The sequence below is a fragment of the Brienomyrus brachyistius genome, chromosome 22, assembly GCF_023856365.1.
Source record: "Brienomyrus brachyistius isolate T26 chromosome 22, BBRACH_0.4, whole genome shotgun sequence".
Taxonomy (NCBI): Eukaryota; Metazoa; Chordata; class Actinopteri; order Osteoglossiformes; family Mormyridae; genus Brienomyrus; species Brienomyrus brachyistius.
The window spans coordinates 18,474,986-18,493,428 of record NC_064554.1 but is presented as its reverse complement, the minus strand read 5'-3'; the positions used below and the strand labels follow the sequence as shown (position 1 = coordinate 18,493,428).

Here is an 18,443-nt window from a genome sequence, read left to right as displayed (position 1 = left end):
TATTTTCCGTTGGTCATGAGTGAAGAAGGCAAATAGGAGAATCTTCTCTGCCCCCTTCAGCATCACACAGAGAAGGAGAACATTGCTGTTAAGGGGGTGGGGGGTGGCACTCCTTTAGAGGATATCGTCCTAGGTGGCTGTCCATGTTGCCTATTGGATTGACCAGCCCTGGTGGGACGGACGGATGGATGGATGGATGGAATGGATGGAGAGATGGACGGATGAATGGATGGAAAACATAGGTGGAAAGGATGGGTGGAATGGATGCAGTTTGTATGTCTGTGTGATCAATCTGAGGGGCCAAAAAACGATAAAATACAGGTAATTCAATCCAAAAATGACTTAAACCAGAGCTGTGTGCCAAAGGTGGAGGGTTCAAATGACAGGATGTTGAGGCCTGATGCCGTGTTACGGCCAGACACGCCCAGCTGCTGCCCCAATAGTCCGCTTGATCTCAGTTTGGTGAGAATTAAAGGACTCGCTAGCGTTTCATAAGCACCTCCGGTCCAAGGTTTCAGATTCCAGTGTGTGGGATTAGATCAAGCTGTGGAGAGTTTTCTGACAGAAGGCAAGACCGGGACCCGCGCCAGCTTTGGCCTCTGCGGTCCTGGCTCCGGTCAGCCCACAACCGAATTGGAGTCTGTGGGGTTTGCTGGAAAGGCATATGCTCTCAGAGGTACGTTTAGTGGGGGGAGACGTGCCCCCCCCCCAATGCTTGGAAAGTGCTAAATTACACGCATGGATTGACCATGTCCGTAATTATGGGGATAAACACATTGGGTACCGCCTTATATGATATGTGCCCATCCATCATTAAAGGGGGCGTCGACGCTACGCCTGCTTAAAAACACCACCCGGCCAATCAGACAGCCGTTTAAAAATCCCAGGCTTCCCTCATTGGTTGTCTTGCTTCGGCTCTTCTTGAGGGTCTTCTCCTCCATTCCCCGATCATAAACAGCTCAGCAGGGGCCGTCATCGTAACTGAGAAGCCCCTCCCTCACCCCCCCCCCCCCTCCGTGTTTCTGAGGGGGGATGTTCTAGTGAGGAGCGTACGTAATCTGTTCCTCCTCACTGGCTTCATGTGCTGCCTCCGGTGGCAGCATGGACAGTGTTGGTACGCAGAAGGCTTGGATGCCCCGTTCGCTTCCCATGGAGACCCCCAGACCCTGGCTAACAGCTTAGCCTGAGGCAGCTTTCTCGCGCGCTCTCTTCCGTGAGCCGGTCCAGAATCTGCTCACCACGGCAACAGGAAAGGAGGGGAAAAAAAAAAAAAAAAAAACATTCCCGTCGCAGCAAAAAACAGAGCGGCTGCCAGAGAACGAAGGATGTGTGACATCGAAGGCAGCTTCCAGAAAGCTCCATGTGTGTCCCCAAAGAGCCCAGGGTCGACGTCCCCCACGAGGGGACTGAACAAAGAGACCAAGGTTACAGTAAGTATGTCCAGCCGCCGTCAGAATTCGCCGAACACAGACGAGCGGGCAGAGTTCGGTGTGGCAGCGGTGACGCCCCAGTGCCTAAGTGAACCGTCGCTGCTGCTTTCCCGCCAAGCGCCAGCCACATAAACGCCCGAACCGCGCAGACGTCGGGGGCTCCGTCCCACCGAAAGCCTCCCTTTTTCGCCACGTTACACGACGGCAGGAGGGTGTAGGTTGTTCTCAGGAGTGTGCAGATGGAGCCCCGTCTATCAACTTTTCCCCCCACTGGTCTGCTGATCCTTTCCCAGCCAGGAAAGGTGGAGGATGGAGAGCTGGGGGGCCATCCACCCGACGGCTGAAGGAGCAGGTCTTGGCCGTGTACTGCTCCCACACCGTCACCCATCCATGATGTAAACAAACAGCTCTGGTAGCATCTGAAATCTCCAAAGATTTTCCTGCAGACTGGATGCATGTGAGCGAAGACGAGACAATGTACAGCTGAGCAAATCAGTACAGCTGAACGCTTGCAGGAATGTAGAGGAGAAATATCCTGATTCCTATATGAGATTAACGTAAAGGGCCGAGATCATTATCATAAGGATAAAAATAACGCGGCGAGCTTGCAGTTTGATATTATTTTTGAAAACATGCAGAAATGCAATTTGTTGCCTAGCAACAGTAGTAGAGCACCCCCACAGCCTTTGTGGATACCTCCAGTGCTGTTGTAGTGTGTATGTGTGCGTGTGTGTGTGTGTGTGTGCATAAGGATAGGTATACCCTACATGTGCGTGTGTGTGTGTGTGTGTGTGTGTATATATACTCATGTGTGCATGAATGTGATGCCATGAATGTGGGAAATATTTTTTAAGCAGCTATTGGAGCGAATCAGACTCAAAAAAGCAAGTTGATAGATGATGTCGGCTGCAGACCAATGTTACCGATGCTTTGCATTTAATTCTGAGCTTCTGCTGAGCAGCAGGACCATGCACATCATGTTCAGGGCCCTTCTGTCTCCATTGGTGATACACTAGATTCAAAACAAGGAACGACCCTTAAGAGAAAGTCAATCACAACGTGCTCCGGTCTGTCTTCTGGAAGATTCTGTTTATGCTGCATCCACAACACATTCATGACGCGTTTACGGCGTCCGAGGACCACCGCTCGGCTTTCAAGCAAAACGAGGGTCTCTTTCTGCTGTTTATAAAACACCGTGAGCGTTCTGCAGAAATGCGTAATATCGCCCACAGGCGGGAACAGGGGGGGCCGCTTCGGATTTGGCAGGGGGAAGATGCAGATGGTGTGGATTATATAACCTCGATCCGGCTCGCTGGAGAGCGGGGGGGGGGGGGGGGCTTACTGTACACTGTGCTTATTTATTTATTTACGGGCAGACGCTCTGATTGGGGTCGCTAACGGGATACTCGGGCCGCGCAGTGGGGGCCGATTCCGGCCGTAAACAGTGCATTAACCCGGCGAGGAGGGAAACGCCTTCGGTGTGTGACGGTCAAGGAGTCTCTGCAGGGATGTGGAACTCTCTCCCCTTTCCCGCCCCCCCCAGATCAATGGTGTGACCTTTCCCCTCACCCTGGGAACCCCCGCGCAGCCCCTGCTGAAGCCTGGTGATTGGAGCTACTGTGACTATTTCTGGGTGAGGGGTCACTGGGCACCTTGTCGCCATGGTGACATTATCCCCCCTTCTGTTCTCTCACCTTCCCCAACACATCACATCACTACAGCTGCACTCACGACAGCCCAATGGTCCTCCCACCATTTTTCACCATTGTAACACCATGCACTTGTATTACATTATTATCACAGTGCTTAATTTGTGAATCAAAGGCTATATGAGAGCGGAGGGGCAAGCGCAGGTCCCGGAAGTCGTACGAAACGCAGTGGTAAAGACACGATACATATTTCTAAGAATAAATCTGAACAAAGGATGTGAAATCCCCGAAAATTGGTATTTAAATTAAAATATTTATTTGATTTATTTTTTATTATTATTTTTGTTTTTTTAACCAGAGAGATGCTGGCAAAAAAATATGTGCTGGAACGCAGACAGTCAAAAACAGAGAGGACCTGGAATGGATTCCGACAGGATCCGGCACAAATTAAGCATCGTATATATTGTAAACCCACGTACATGAGTATGGGTTAGAAGCCGCCAGTTGTCATAGTGCCTAGATTTTCAGCATCGCACAGTACACAACTTTTCACCATCGTAGGAGTACTCTTTGTGTTGCTTATTTAACTGAATGTTTGAGTTATGGTGGAAATTTCTGTCGTTGTAAATCAAGTGACACATTCTCTCATTCCCAAGACTGATAAAAAGGACCCCCAAGGGGCCTCATGCATCACGGGCTTCGAGGTCCTGCTGCAGAAGCAGCTGAAGGGGAAGCAACTGCAGAAGGAGATGGCGGAGTTCATCCGGGAGAGGTGAGCCGTCTCTGGGAGCGACGCGGCTTCTCCACTCTGAAGGGAAGTTTGGGAGTCCCGAAAGATCGTCATGCACACCCAGCAGGACGTGGCCGAATTCGAGCCGCTTGCTGCCGCTGCAGTCTGGTAAAACCTGCACATTCCTCTCAAAGTCAGGAAAGCAGACTGACCTCACTTCCTGCGATTTCGTATCCCTCGAGCCGATTGGCCGGCCGTAGATGTGGGCGTGGCTATAGCACCAGTGGTCTGCGCGGCTACGTGAAAAGCAGCTTATGGTGCAGGACCCAAGTATAAGACCATGTCCTCTTTCCTAGAATAAAGATAGAAGAGGAATATGCCAAGAACCTGGCCAAGCTCTCACAGGTCCCCCTGGCCGCTGGAGAAGAAGGGTAAGTGGAGAACGCTGCAACATCAGCCATCACAGTAACACCACCTGCGCTCGCTTGCATTATATTAATTCCCATGATGCACTGGAGAAGCTTATGTAACGGCATGTATACTGCAGTAGCTCAGAGTTAGAGATGTGAATCCAAGCTGGTCCCCCCCCCCCCCCCCCCTCGCAGCACCCTGGGCGAAGCCTGGAGCCAGCTGAAGCGCAGCCTGGCGGACGAGGCCGAGGTGCACCTCAGGTTCTCATGCAAGGTAAACCGCAGCTCGCAAAAACGTCGCAGGCATCCGCAGAAATCGTCTTAGGATAAAGCTAATAATTTGCAGCAGGCCTGTACCTAGTATCATTTTTTTTTGGGGGGGGGGGGGGGGGGCAGCTCTTGATAGTTTTTGTCGACTGGAGGGGTACAAACTTTCAGAAAATTTCTAAATGTTCAGAATTGTGGAGAGGGGGTCCCTGATTTGCAGGACGTGCCGACGCGCACCAGCGTATTTTGAACGCGCCGCATGACAGTAGCTCTTTGTTGCTCAACAGCTCCACTCGGAGGTGGAGAAACCTCTCCTGTCACTCCGAGACAACTTCAAGAAAGACATGAAGAAGTATGACCAGAACATCTCTGAGCTGCGCAAGCAGCTACTGAGCCGATACGTCGCTGTGGAGAAGGTACAGCATCGTCACGAGGACAAAATCCTACCTGACTTTTATCGGACGGCTCCCAACCCAGACTCTGCACGGCTTTAGTCCAGTTTGTGATGCAGTAACACGGTGCTGCTGATGGAAATACCACAAATATAAAACATTCATCCCTCCCCCCCCCCGACCTTTCTCCAAGGCTCGCAAAGCCCTGACAGACCGTCAGAAAGACCTGGAGGTCAAAACGCAACAACTCGAGGTCAAGCTAAGCAACAAAACAGAGGTGGACATCAAAAAGGCCCGGAGAAAATCCACCCAGGCAGGTGGGCGTTTGACGCTGCGGGACCTGACACAGCATCTCTCAGGAGCATTTCTCTGTTACTGTTAATGTCCCTCAAGGATTTATTGTGTAACAGTATATTTCTGTCAATACAATGTTGGTATAACTGCTGAACAACTTAAGTACATTCCATTTTTAAAAAACAGTCCTTACAATGTAACTGGTCTTACATTGACAGAAAAGATCACCAGTTTGTACCCTCGCTTGTCACTGGGGCTGCACCCACAAGGATCTGCCGATTGTACCCTTAGCAGTAGGTAATTGTACCTTTTAAAGTACAGAAATGGACACAGGAATATTTTTGTACCACTGCGGGGGTACAGAAATTAATGATGTTTGTAAATTGGGGATATTCCTCACGTCTTTTTCCGGACCTTAAAAGGTACATTTACCCACAGCTAAGGGTTGAATCGGCAGACCCGAGAGGGTACAGCCCCAGTGACAAGCAAAGGTACAAATACCCTTTTTGTTCTGACAGTGTACCCAAAATCCCAAATCTCAGCTTTCACACTATCATCGTTACTGTTAAATATACCATCATTAACATAGAGTCATTTGGAAGGTCCACACTGAAAGATGACTTTGCACGTCTTCTTGCGCAGGGGATGAACTTATGCGCTGCATCGACCTTTACAACCAGGCGCAGTGTCGGTGGTTCGAGGAGATGGTCACATCGAGCATGGTAATGATCTGGCCTCCCCATAACGAATCACAAGCGAGCACGGTAATGATCTGGCCTCCCCATAACGAATCACAATCGAGCATGGTAATGATCTGGCCTCCCCATAACGAATCACAATCGAGCACGGTAATGATCTGGCCTCCCCATAACGAATGACAATCGAGTCCGATTTTTCAGCAGTTATAATTAACTACAGATTCAGCCGTAATCATTCTCATCATCGTTCTGACACTAATCCCATCGCCTACTTCTCCTGTCTGTGCAACGCAGGAGCTGGAGAAGCTGGAGGTAGATCGTGTGAAGACGATACGACAACACCTCTGTCGGTACACCATGCTGAGACGAGAAACTGACATGTTTAGCCAAAGTGTAAGTGAACCGTTTAGTGCAGCCCTACGGATTTTTAGAGATATGACAAAACATGTTCGCGTAGCGAATTGTGATACATACTGTTATATAATTCTTAGAATATTGGTGCATATATGCATAATCTTTATTTTAATCTTTGCCTTTGAGCCTAAATTAATATCCCATGAGTTAAACATGTGGTTGTTAAATTGAAATGAAGAGTATCATTTTGCCATCGCTTCGAAACAAAACCTGCGCCTAGTCTTCTGCTTTTTGGTCTTCTGCAGCTTAGTGTTACCCGTTCTTCTTCCACTAGAGGGCTCATCACAGCCTTCTGGGGCAGTTCTGCTCCAATCTAATCATCACCATCCACCGTAGTTGCAGATTTTCGCCCCAGCTGTCTTCTTAATTATTCACGAGTAAATGTGGACCATTGCACTAATAAGAATGACATTAAACAGAATACTTAAATTTTCACAATTCTTTTTAACAAAATAATAATAATGAAAAGTGTCAGATGTATCTAAATCTCTTTCCTTTTGTTCCTTAAAGCAGTGTTGACTACTTAAATTAACACTTTCATTCTCGAACAGCTACCTGTAAACAAATGACAAAAGATATTAAAATGAATTTTCAGGTTTGCGTTTTAGATTATTGCACTCTTTGTTTCTGGAATATGCTCCACAACCCTGAATAGGACAAGCATTATAGAAGATGAGTGAGTGAGATGAGTGAGTGATGAGTGAGTGAGTGTGTGAGTGGGTGATGAGTTAGTGGGTGATTGAGTGAGGAAGATGAGTGAGTGATGAGTGAGTGAGTGAGGTGAGTGATGAGTGAGTGAACAAGCGGATGAATGAATTACCATTCGATTCCTAATTGCCTGCAGTGTGTACATAACTAGTAGGCGGTTCCCCTGTACTTCCTGAGACTTACTGCAGCCCAAAGCTAGATGCAACATTATTTTATATTATCGAATCACCAGTACCAGGTTTCACTTTCCTTTCCCAGCAGCACCTCTATGTGGTTGTCGTAGCGATCAAGGAATGATAGATGATTTCTGGCTTAATCAGCCTTTCCCCGGTGATGTCTGAGGACACAGTAACCGCCTGCAGAGCACGAGACTCATTAACATCGGGCAAACCACTGAGACATCCTACAGTTACCACGGTCCCTCGGTTCTCTTCACAGATGCTGGAGCCCGTGGACCAGCTACTGAAAAGCGTGGACCCAGCCAGGGACCGGCAGCTGTGGGTGATGGAGCACATGACCGGGCAAATCCGGCCTGTGGACCTGGACCTCTAGAGGATAGTGAAGGGGGCCCAGGCTGCCCTCTACAGCAGCGTTTCTCAAGCCGGTCCTCAGGGGACCCCAAGACAGTCCACATTTTTGTTTCCTTCCAGCTCCCAGCCAATCAAGAACACCGGATACCTGGTACAGGTGGGCTGGGAGCCGGGCAGGAGCAAAAATGTGGACTGTCTTGGGATTCTCACGGACTGGATTGAGAAACGTTCTACAGCACAGAGATGCCTGGCAGATACTCTCATCCAAAGCTACTGGCATAGCTGGAAATGTTTTATTATGGTTTTTATTTATTTTTTAAATACACAGACTTAGCTGTTACTGTTAATATCTTTATGGTTATGAAACAGGCTCTGGTATCATAAATCTTATTTTGTTACTTTACACCTTGAATTCTCGTACATGTTTGTGTAAAATGTGACCTGACAAATCTGTTTTGTGAAAATTAATGAACTCATGTGCATCCTCTCATTCTAGTTAATTGTGACTATTAAGTGTTTTAAAGTACTGTAAAGGTTTGATTAAATGGATGTTAAACCGTCTTTGGTTCAGTTCGATGTGTGTGTCCACAGGTGCCCCCCCTCCCGCCATGGAATCCTGTCACCATGGCACCGGTAGAAAATTATAATCGCAGAAATTAGCTGGTTTGAGAATTTAAGTTGTATCACTGTTTAGTACCTTGAATTTGGACTAATCTCTGGGTCAAACAAACAAGGCAATGCCTGCACTTTATATCCATCCATCCATCCATCCATCCATCCATCCATCTATCCATGCATGCATGTACCCGTCTATTTCCATGACTGTGTATCTGGTACAGGGGGGTGGTGAGCCTGGATCCCCTCCAGAAGACACTCTAGATGGGATGTTAGTCCACAGTAGGACCCCCCCCCCCCCCCACACACACACACACACACACACACACACACAGAGAACATGTGCATTGCCTACAAGTCAGGGCAGAAGGTGCCATAAAACAAGATTTCGTATTAGTGCTCTGTGTGGGGTATATGTGGTATATGTGGTATGTGTGGTATGTTTGGCGTATGTGTTGGAATTTAGTCATTTTTATACAAAATCCCACAGCACAGGGCTTACACTTGACAATTGATTGTGCATTATTCAGGTGTAAATCACATTAGTAATAGATGAGAAAAACTTACAAAGGTCATGTTGACAAACAGATTGGCATCCAGGATGTACAGCAGCCCTGTGCACATTGCTGCCGTGAATTGGCTCATGATTCTGGTGACAATGACCAGGAAAAGTGGTTGGATGGATGGATGGATGGATGGATGGATGTGGATAAAAACAAAGTACTGTCCGAAAGTGCAGGGCATCTGCAAAAACAAACAAAAAAAAATAATTCCCAACCTACACTTATATTTAAGTTAAGTGATTGGTAATATTTATATAGCGCACACAGAACGTCTAAATAAAGCTTTTTTGTTGTTTGTACCACTGAAAGGCAAGTTTTTCCTCCCGGTGTCTGAAGTGGCAAAAATAGAAGGATGAGAGCCGGTTTCCATGGAGACAGCAGATCGTCGTGGCTCTCCAGCGATCTGCGAGCTGTCATTGACATAACTTTGTGCATGTCCGGGAGAAAGCTGACCGCCGAGCGATGGGAGCCTTTGCCACCATCGCCTGCTACTGCCCTGTCATCGTTACAGGCCTGCCCTGTCATCGTTACAGGCCTGCCCTGTCCCACGCTGGCTTTGTAATGTGCCTCGGCTAAAATTAGCAGCCTTAGCTGTGCCACACCTCAGTTCTGCCAGAGTTACAAAAAATTATGATCACAAATGACATCTAAATAAAACCTCTTAATGTGATACTAACAACAGAACCTTCGGCAAGGATTTGCCTCTATGAACCTTTGCATTATTGATGGAATTAAAGGGCTTAAAAGTGTTTATGCTAGAAAGTGGTATGGAGTACAGGCCTAAACCCTCGAGCTGAATAAGGAGAGAGTCCCAGGCTAAATCCTAGACAAAGTCGGAGTTTTTTACCCTCTCTTGCGCCTGAGTATAACTTTAAATATAGAAGTGGTGAAAAGGATGCTATATTAGCATCTGGGCGATATAACACTCGCCCAGGGCCTCTGCTGAGTGTGTGGACAGTATGAAGTAACGCTGTGGAGGTGATTCAGCAGACAAACACTGTGGGTGGGGGGCGGGGGGGGTTCTGCAGCAAAGGGACAGCTGTGGGAAAAGTCTCACAGAACTGCTGGCCGCTCGAAACACTACTGCTGCTTCTCCTCGAGTTTCTCTTGAACTTTCTGTGGCTTGTCGAACTGTATCAGCCGGAGTATGTCCTTGTTGTCCATCACACCCTGAATGAACTCCCCCTCTGAAATTTTATCTGAGAGGGACAAAAAAGGACATGGAGAAATAAAAGTGTTTCGACACCCGAGAGAGTTAGCGATCTAGATCTATGCATGGTGTGTTTATAGGGATTATAGAAAGTGTAAGAAAACTAGAGCTGCCTCTGCACGATTATGTGTATTTGTTTATACAGAGTAAGGGCTCAGATTCTGTATCTATGGGGGAAATATTACCGTTTTCATTCTTTCCAAAGAAGTTCCATACTTTATCAGCTCTCTTCTGTGGCGTATTCTCATCCTCCGGAAGGTGCTTCTGGTCCTCTGAGGATATCATTTTGAATATTGCCTGGAAAGATGCCAAAGAAAAATATACAGCCATGGAAAAACGAAGAGACCACAACACAATTTTTTGTGTCACTCATTTCCCATTTTATGGGTGTGAGTCTGTGTGAAATTTACATTATTTTTGCGAACTGCAGCCTGGCTCTTCCCTGCTTCTCATTAATGAAGGGCTCCTTCCTTCCTTTATGGGTCTTCAGTCCTGCTTCTAGGACCCTGATATGACCTGTCCTATCACTGCACTTCCTTTTGAAGGTCACCCTCTGATTTATGAGACACTGCCGGATAAGTTGACGGTCATCTCTGGCATTAGAAAGTTCCTTCTGCCCTCTGCCTGGCTGCTTTATGGTCGTTCCCAGTGTCTCCTGCTTCACCTTATTCTTGTGTGCTGCTGTCTTAGAGACTTTGAACCTGGAAACGACCTGCTTGCTCAGTGTAGCCTTCAGCCAGCAGAAGTAGGATGCAACCAGGATTTAAAAATGCAGATTTTTTAAATATACAGAGTGGTCTCTTAATTTTTTCCAGAGCTGTATATAACGCACTGAAACAAATGCAAATGAGCAGTAAGACACACTAATACCTTCCTCATGTGAATCTCTAAACAGATTATAGGAAATAATGAGATGTAATCTTCTTTATGTGAAACCCTGGGCTTTCATTACACTGACAGAGCAGGTGAACTGTTTTATTCTAGCGGAAATGCCATGTTACATAAGGAGAGAGAAGGACCGGCGCAGGGCTCACTGCCAAGGCTTAAATGTTAATTAAACGAAAGCAAGAGAATCTCCTCCAATCCCCTCACAGTGAGCAGCCCAGCTGCGGCAGATTACAGACGCGTTGATATTTCAAACATATTCAAATGTATCATTTACCCTGAATTCGAAACTTAACATAAAGACGCTTCTCTCTTCCATCTTCTAAACACTCATCCAACAGAACATCATGGAACCAATTCTGGGAAGCACAGGGCACAAAGCCAGAGAGACGGTCTACAGCAGTGTTTTCCAATCCGGTCCTACAGACAGTCCACGTTTTTGCTCTGTCCCAGGTAGCAAAAATATGAACTGTCTGGCAGGGAACTCGGAGGGAGCAAAAGTGTGGACAGGCTGTGGGTCGCCACACACTGTATGGTGATGGGGACTCGAACCCCTAACCATGAGGCATGAGGAGATGCTGTTAGCCACCTAGCTAATCTTTGTTCCTCTGGCAATGCCATGTACTGTTCAATCTGGGCCACACTTATTCAACAGATTATGCCCCAGAGCAAGGCCCTTAACTCCCAGCTGACCCCGTTTCTTAAAAAAGCAAAACAAAACACACATCTCAACGGTGTTACCGCCGTGGCGTGGAAGGCCGAGCGGCGGGATCAGCAGCCGTTAACCACACCGTGCCAGAGGCTGCTCGGCTACCTTAACGATCTCCTGCACCTCGTTCTTGCTGATGGTGCCGTTGCCATCGACGTCGTACAGGGCGAATGCCCACTCCAGCTTCTGCAGAGTCTTCCCGGATGAGGTCAGGTGCAGGGCCACCACGTACTCCCGAAAGTCCAGCGTTCCGTCGGCGTTGGTGTCGAAGCTCCGGAAGACGTGCCGTGCGTACTCGCTGGGGTCAGCGTCCGGGAAGAAGCTGGAGTAGATGCTTTCAAACTTCTCCCTGGTGATACGCCCGCTTGGACATTCCTTCTGGAAGGACTGGTACCAGGCGTGCAGCTCCTCCTCACTGTACCTCGTGTTGAGTTTCAGGTCCTCCAGGAGTTCTTTGGACAGTGATCCGCTTTTGGTGTTACCCATTTGTGTGTGAGGCTCGTTGTCGTTCGGCTGGGGTCAGGATGGCGGCCGGATCTCGCCTGCTTGCCCTGGACGTGGCTCTCGCTTGGCCCGTGTGTCCTGACAAATGCTGCAGGCTGCGAAGGAACTCAGAGATCTCAGTCTAAATCCTCATGGAGCTTCTTAAAGATTAAGCCGATCAGTGCGTCACCATTGTTTAGGTCACGGGGTGCTGGCAGAAGACAGCCGCCCCATAACTCATTTCACATTTACATTTTACGTGCATTTTTTATATTTTGAGAAAGCAGAGTCAGCCAGTCCCTGAAGCAACTGGGGCTCAAGAGTACAATGGGAACTCACTGGGATTCGAACCAACAACCTTCCTGTCGCAATCACAGTGTCCTCACCTGCTCGAGACACACGCCATCCTCCCAACATGCGTCAGATTACATGCACATTCAGTCAGGTTAATCTGTTCGCAGCTACATCCATTTCAATATTTTCCAGTCACATCTTTAGCTGAAAGGAAAATATAACGAAATAGAAATCCAAAATACTCCATCCTGGGCAGAGCGTTTGCCTACTTTGCACCCTGTGAATCCTGGGATTGGCTCCAATCCCCCCCTCCCGCCGCCCCCACCTGGGATTCTGTATTAGACAGAGAGCTGAATGGAAGTGCAAAAATCTTTTCATTTATTTTCCCCTATTCCTGTATTTATCATCTCTGAAACCTGTCAAAAAATGACCATATCATTACTGATTGAATAGAAAGGGGTGTAGCTTTTAGGGTATTTACGGTAATGAGCGCCAGGCGTGTCCCTGTGTGGATGGGATGCATGATGTAGGCTTCTGGACTGTTATTTCAGGCCGGATTAAAGGGCCACCTGCCTAACTTTGCCATACGTGGTAACTGTGGAAAAAAATTCCCAGAAACCCTCAGTCCATTTGTTGCTGTTTCTGAGATGAGACCACCGATGACATACAGTCAGGATTCCATCCATCCATCCGTCCATCGATCCATCCATTCATACCTTTTCTGTACCTGCTTGTCCTGTTCAGGGTTGTGAGAGTCTGGAGCCTATTCTGGAAGCTACGGGCACAAGGCAGAGAATTACCCAGGATGGGGCACCATCCTATGGCAGGTTACCCTCACACACCACTCACTCACTCGTACACACCTATGGGAAATTGGGTGTCCATCCATCCATCCATCCATCCATCCATCTTCCAGCTGTTTATCTTGGGTTGGGTCACAGAAGCCTTGCAGCTTATCCTGCCTGTTTTATTAACTTCCTGCTGAGCTGAAACAATAAGATACCTCTGTGTGCCAGACGAAATCACAAGCGTCACTTGCAGCTATTTAGATCCATCACGCCTCGAATTTGTGATTCATGCAACATGCGCCTCACATAAGAAACTTCCACCCAATAACACGGACCATTCATGCTGCCGTACTCAGCGATGCCCTAGGCCCGTGTTCCTCAGACCAGCCCTCGGGGACCCCCCAGGTGCTCTCTCCCAATTCCTTGGGAGCAGGGAGGGAGCAAAAACTTGTACAGTCTAGGGTTCCATGACTGGTTTGAAAAACATTGCTCTAAGCTCCAGGTTTTTGGGGTGGGGTTCCCAGCATGCATCAGGCTGGCTCCGCCCCCCACCCCCTTCTCGGGTGCGCAAGATTGCATCGACTCTGGCCTCGGTCAGATTTCACTGTCCTAAAGCCTTTTGACACTAATTGAGTTTTCATACAGTTTTGTAAGCATCACGCAGGCAGGCAGTAAGGATTCCTCAGCCCCCCGGGCCTCTAATTGCTAGGAGGTCAGCATGTGACTCTAGCTGGGGCATAAGCCCAGCCTATTTCGAGAGCCAGCCGCGTTGGGGCACCACTCATGACGAGGGACACATCACTGCCTCGACGTCACCGAGGCCGAACCGAGATCGACGCTGACAACACTCCAGTCAACCGCCCTAAGGAGAATATTTGCATTGTTGGTTGTATAGACATAGAGGAATAACCAAGTAGAAGCAGGAACATAAGCCGTGCCCCCAGCAATCTAAGAGCCGGAGAAGTGTACGCCACGGGGCCTACTCCTGCTTCGGCAGCGGCCCTAATCTCTCAGGTAACCAGCAGGACTTCTGCAAGCTAATGTCAGATTAAGGTCTCTGCCAATGCTCACCTCATTATCCCCACGGTCTATTTCTGCTGCTTGCTCTTCATCCGAGTGTGGAATCCGGGCTACCCAGCTTATATCCGTCGGTGTAACAGCACGCGGAGTGAAAAGGGTCATTAGAAAAGTAGGAAGAAAGTTTACGGGCATAAAATTAACACGAAGACACCGTCTGTGCGGTACACGTCACTATCACACTTGGCTAATGTAAATATAGGCTCAGACGTGATATGTACAGAATGCTCTGCCATATGTATGTATTATAACCAGCCAGCTGTCTGCAGAACTGATGATTAATATTATTGTTTAAATTTCTATAATAACAAGCTCCATAATCCATCCATACATCCATCTTCCTTCTAAAGCTTCTGTTTTGGGGTCTATTTTAGTCAGCACATGGCACAAGGCTGTGGTACAACCTGGATAGGGTGTCCGAGCATTATATGAAACATTTCAAAAACTACTTTGAGAAAACTATTTATCTTAGTATTTGAGAACTGAGTTCCACTATCTGTCTCTACACCATGGACTTGGAGGTATTGGATTTGGGGTGGACCAGTGGTCAGCAGTGCTACGTCACATCAGTGGTGGAAATTTCAGGTCCAGAAATTTAAAAACCATGAGCAAAATTCTATTTCAACCAAACATTTGGGAATAAAGAATCACAATCACAGGGGACTCAGCTGGTTGGTCGCGACAGAATCTTGGTCTGGATTTTTGTTTTCTGGATCTGAAATTTGCACCTTTGCTTCGCACCTCCCAGGTCCTCCCAGGTCCTCCCTTGTCCTCCCAGGTCCTCCCGGGTCCTCCCAGGTCCTCCCGGGTCCTCCCGAGTCCTCCCAGGTCCTCCCGGGTCCTCCCAGGTCCTCCCGAGTCCTCCCGGGTCCTCCCGGAAAGCGCACCTCGCCTTCGCATTGCCGAGGTCTCTGCGCTCGTTCGCTCTGTGTTTCAGCAGTTTCTGCTGGCTACCCAAGTTTTCTCCCACAGTCCCACAGTCCAAAGACATAAAGTAGGTACTGGGTTAGGCTAAGTGTGTGTGTTCCTTGTAATGGCCTGGCATAAAAAATGCAAAAAGTACGCAAGGAAAACCGTCTGCTATGTTGGGGAAATGGGAGGCCTTAATACCTAAAACAGGTTTAATACTGACTTTCCTATAAACCCAGCATCATCCAAACAAAGCCTGGGTTTTGAGAAGAATACAGTCATCTGTTGCAGTCCTGAGGGGTTTGCAAACCGGTCCACTTATTGGCAGAGCACAATGCTAACACTCTTAGCACGGAGAGCTAATTCTCTGCTCCTTCCCATATGCAGGCTAACACTGGCTGACTGAAACTCCGAGTGGCTTTTACAGTCCAGGCTGCAGAAGAGCAATGTCAGCAAATCTGCCAGATCTTCAGCAGACAGCCTGGGAAAAAAAGAGCAGGATTCACACTCTGTACATCTCAGCCATCAGCAGCTCCGCTAATGCAAACCGAGGAACAAAAATGCTAACGCCAGATTCCCCAGTCGTCTCATTATAGTTTCAGTTCCAGGTTTCCGACATGTAAACACTGCTCGGACTTTCATCAGTTCCATGCCACAGTAGTTTTGTAAAGAGATTCTCAAGGTTGCACTGTAACAGAGTATTACATAAGATGATGCTGGCTGGTTGCAGCACTGAGCCTGTTACTGCCAATGTAATATATGCAGCACCGTTTTTAACTAACGTGACTGCCTAGGTACTGACCAAATTCACGGTATGCATGGCCCACCAAATCAGTGCTGAGAGTCAGACTGTAGGAATCATTATATGCATAGAAGGCACCTAGGCCTCCCAGGTGCAGAGTTGCAGGTTCGAATCCTGCTTCCGCCTGGTGCATAAGGAGTCTACATGTTCATCATCTATTATGCGTGTTTCCTCACAAAATACAATGACACTAAGGTTAATTGGTGTTTCTAAGCTGCTCATAGCTTGATTCCGCTCAGTGGCCACATTATTAGACAAATCTGTCGACTACCAGATAGGACAAACATTTGTCTCCATAGCCACGAAGAGCAAAGACGAGTCATGTATTCGGAGGACCCTTTGTGTGTAGCGCTGTCCCACGGAGATGTTACTTCCCATTAGGTTTAATGAACTCGGCTGTTGTCTTCTGACAGCCCTCATTAACAAGGTGCTTTTTTGGCAGCAGAAATGCAATTGAATGGATCCTTTTTTGTTCATCAGTGAGATTGTAGAACCACGTCTGTCACCCACAGTCACATTACAGCCAAGATCGCTTAGATCAGCCGTTCCAATGCTTGTATCACAGACAGTCGAACCTATCAGGTTGCAACAGCATCATTTGTTGTTTGTGTTGCATGTGTATGTGCATTTCTTTAACGAATGCATCATCGCAGAGATCCTGCACTCGTTCATTTCTATCATTTTAAGCGCCTAGTCCTCTTGTGAGTAGAACACCCACCTCACAGGTGAAAGGGTCCAAGCTGCGAACCTACGACTCAGGTTAGAATTGTGACCTGGAAGAAGAACCTGGTCAGGAAAATCACCTTTCAACTGTCACACGTCATGCTTTATCAAGATCGATGGTTTCAGAAATTTCCCAGACTATTCTACTGGTGCCCTTGAACTAGCCAGTGGAAAAATCTAGAATAAAGAAAGGAATGTCATTCCTCAGAGCCTACATTGGAAAAAAGATTCGGAACCCTTGGAATGCACTGAAATCTCTGATACAAGCAAAAATCCTGCAGCTATTAAACCGTTGTATAGTCAGCATAATCTGCCAACTGCGGCAGCTAAATCATTTATTTTCTGCCATCTTGGAGGTGACATGTGACGTAACCAACAGTAGCTGTGAATTTTACGTGGTGGTAGAAGATTAAAGACACGTACTATGCCCATGACTTACAAAGCCAGATCTTTTCCTGCTTTTGCTGTCAACATGTCTGCGCTAATCATTTATCATAGGCTCTTGTCACGTGACCCCACTTAATTAGAATTCCATGCCGACGTAATGAAGTTATCGTGCAGGGTTCTGCTCACGTGACCATTTGCACGGATCTTTCCTCCTTCGAGGGAAGCGTCAGTTTACTCTGGGTTAAAAATTGTGTTGGGGGCGCTGTTTCATGAAAGGCGGGTTAATTACTGTGCTAATTGCGCGGTTTACTCAAGGTGGCAGTTTGTTCGAGGTCATTTTATTCAAGGCGGGAGTAAACTTTTGTCCTGGGAGAGAGGAGTAAATTACTCATGGGCCGGGGTGGCTCAGTCATGCCTGTCCTTCCTCTGGAAGGCATGCTGTGGCTCCTTCATCACGTAGAATGTGTGCACCTCACCATTCTGCTGCTGGGGAGGGGGTCTCTTGGCACTGCCACGGCAGAATGCGGGGGCTTAAGATGAAAGAGACGGCTGCAGTAAGCACGGTCTTGTCCTGTTAACATCTTCCGCACAAACGGGCATTACGGCAACAGCTCTAAAGCAAATACTCAGTTTATCAGAGAATACCAGTGAAACCTCAACATTTAAAACAGAACACGCAATAGCTTCTGATTATACAACGACTGCAGCTGCAAAAGCAGGCGGTAGCGATGCTCGGCAGTTTTGCGAGATTAAATTCTGCCATCTAGTGGACACAGAAATAAATTGCAGCCACGGTACGTTTGGGCTGTACGAGCCAGAATGTTCCCTGGGTCCGGTTCGGCTGAACTTCACTGCTGATTGACAGGGATTCCTGTGATGCTGAAGAAACTTGCGTAAAATGACCTGAAAATCAGAATATCAACTACACACAAAGGTAACAGATAATAAAAGTATTGTCAGAAGAAAATATCTACTAAATAAATGCATTTATTACGGAATAATATAACTCCATATCCATGGAATACCACTGTATTCATAAGACACCTATTGGTCAGTAAATTTATTGGTACACGCAGAGAATTAAAAAGTGATGCTCGTGTGAGGATAACATTTTTTGTTTTTTGTCAATAACTCAAACTCCATTTTCAATAGTTGAAGCATGCTAACAGAGCATAGAACGCTTCATAAGAAAACAACTATAAGAAAAAAAAATCACTCACAATATACATGCATGTATATACCTCCTCGTTAGTATAGTGGTGAGTATCCCCGCCTGTCACGCGGGAGACCGGGGTTCGATTCCCCGACGGGGAGTGGGTTACATTTTGGTTAAATGACGTGAGTAGGATCAAATGTCAAGCAACATCATATTTTTAAAATAAGGTTATAAACAACTTGGATCAGTGTAAGAATCAAGCAGGTATTTAAAGTAAAAGAGATATTCGTGACCCAGCCTATCCCTATACGATTAATTTC

At 47.3% G+C, this 18,443-nt stretch overlaps 2 protein-coding genes and 1 non-coding gene across 5 annotated transcripts; 2 read left to right on the top strand and 1 right to left on the bottom strand.

Moving 5' to 3' along the window:
* Nucleotides 1–1,018: 1,018 nt before the first annotated feature.
* On the top strand, nucleotides 1,019–8,083 carry LOC125718330 (growth arrest-specific protein 7-like). Of its 3 annotated transcripts, none has more exons than XM_048992112.1 (10): nucleotides 1,019–1,430; nucleotides 2,974–3,063; nucleotides 3,736–3,851; nucleotides 4,166–4,240; nucleotides 4,415–4,493; nucleotides 4,774–4,902; nucleotides 5,072–5,195; nucleotides 5,815–5,894; nucleotides 6,165–6,263; nucleotides 7,431–8,083. In XM_048992112.1, exons 1-10 carry the CDS (start codon nucleotides 1,326–1,328, stop codon nucleotides 7,542–7,544), a joined length of 1,011 nt encoding a protein of 336 aa, XP_048848069.1. In that variant the 5' UTR covers nucleotides 1,019–1,325; the 3' UTR covers nucleotides 7,545–8,083. The 3 variants fall into 3 exon arrangements, with proteins under 3 accessions (XP_048848069.1, XP_048848070.1, XP_048848071.1); XM_048992114.1 differs by having other exon boundaries at nucleotides 1,382–1,430; nucleotides 2,974–3,310; nucleotides 3,438–3,851; XM_048992113.1 differs by lacking the exon at nucleotides 2,974–3,063.
* A 1,469-nt stretch (nucleotides 8,084–9,552) lies between these two features.
* On the bottom strand, nucleotides 9,553–11,990 carry rcvrna (recoverin a). Its single transcript, XM_048991414.1, has 3 exons — nucleotides 11,610–11,990; nucleotides 10,096–10,207; nucleotides 9,553–9,899 (listed from the first exon to the last, which is right to left on the bottom strand). Exons 1-3 carry the CDS (start codon nucleotides 11,988–11,990, stop codon nucleotides 9,781–9,783), a joined length of 612 nt encoding a protein of 203 aa, XP_048847371.1. The 3' UTR covers nucleotides 9,553–9,780.
* A 6,219-nt stretch (nucleotides 11,991–18,209) lies between these two features.
* On the top strand, nucleotides 18,210–18,281 carry trnad-guc (transfer RNA aspartic acid (anticodon GUC)). The gene has a single exon. It is a non-coding gene; the product is annotated as a tRNA-Asp (tRNA).
* Nucleotides 18,282–18,443: the final 162 nt, after the last annotated feature.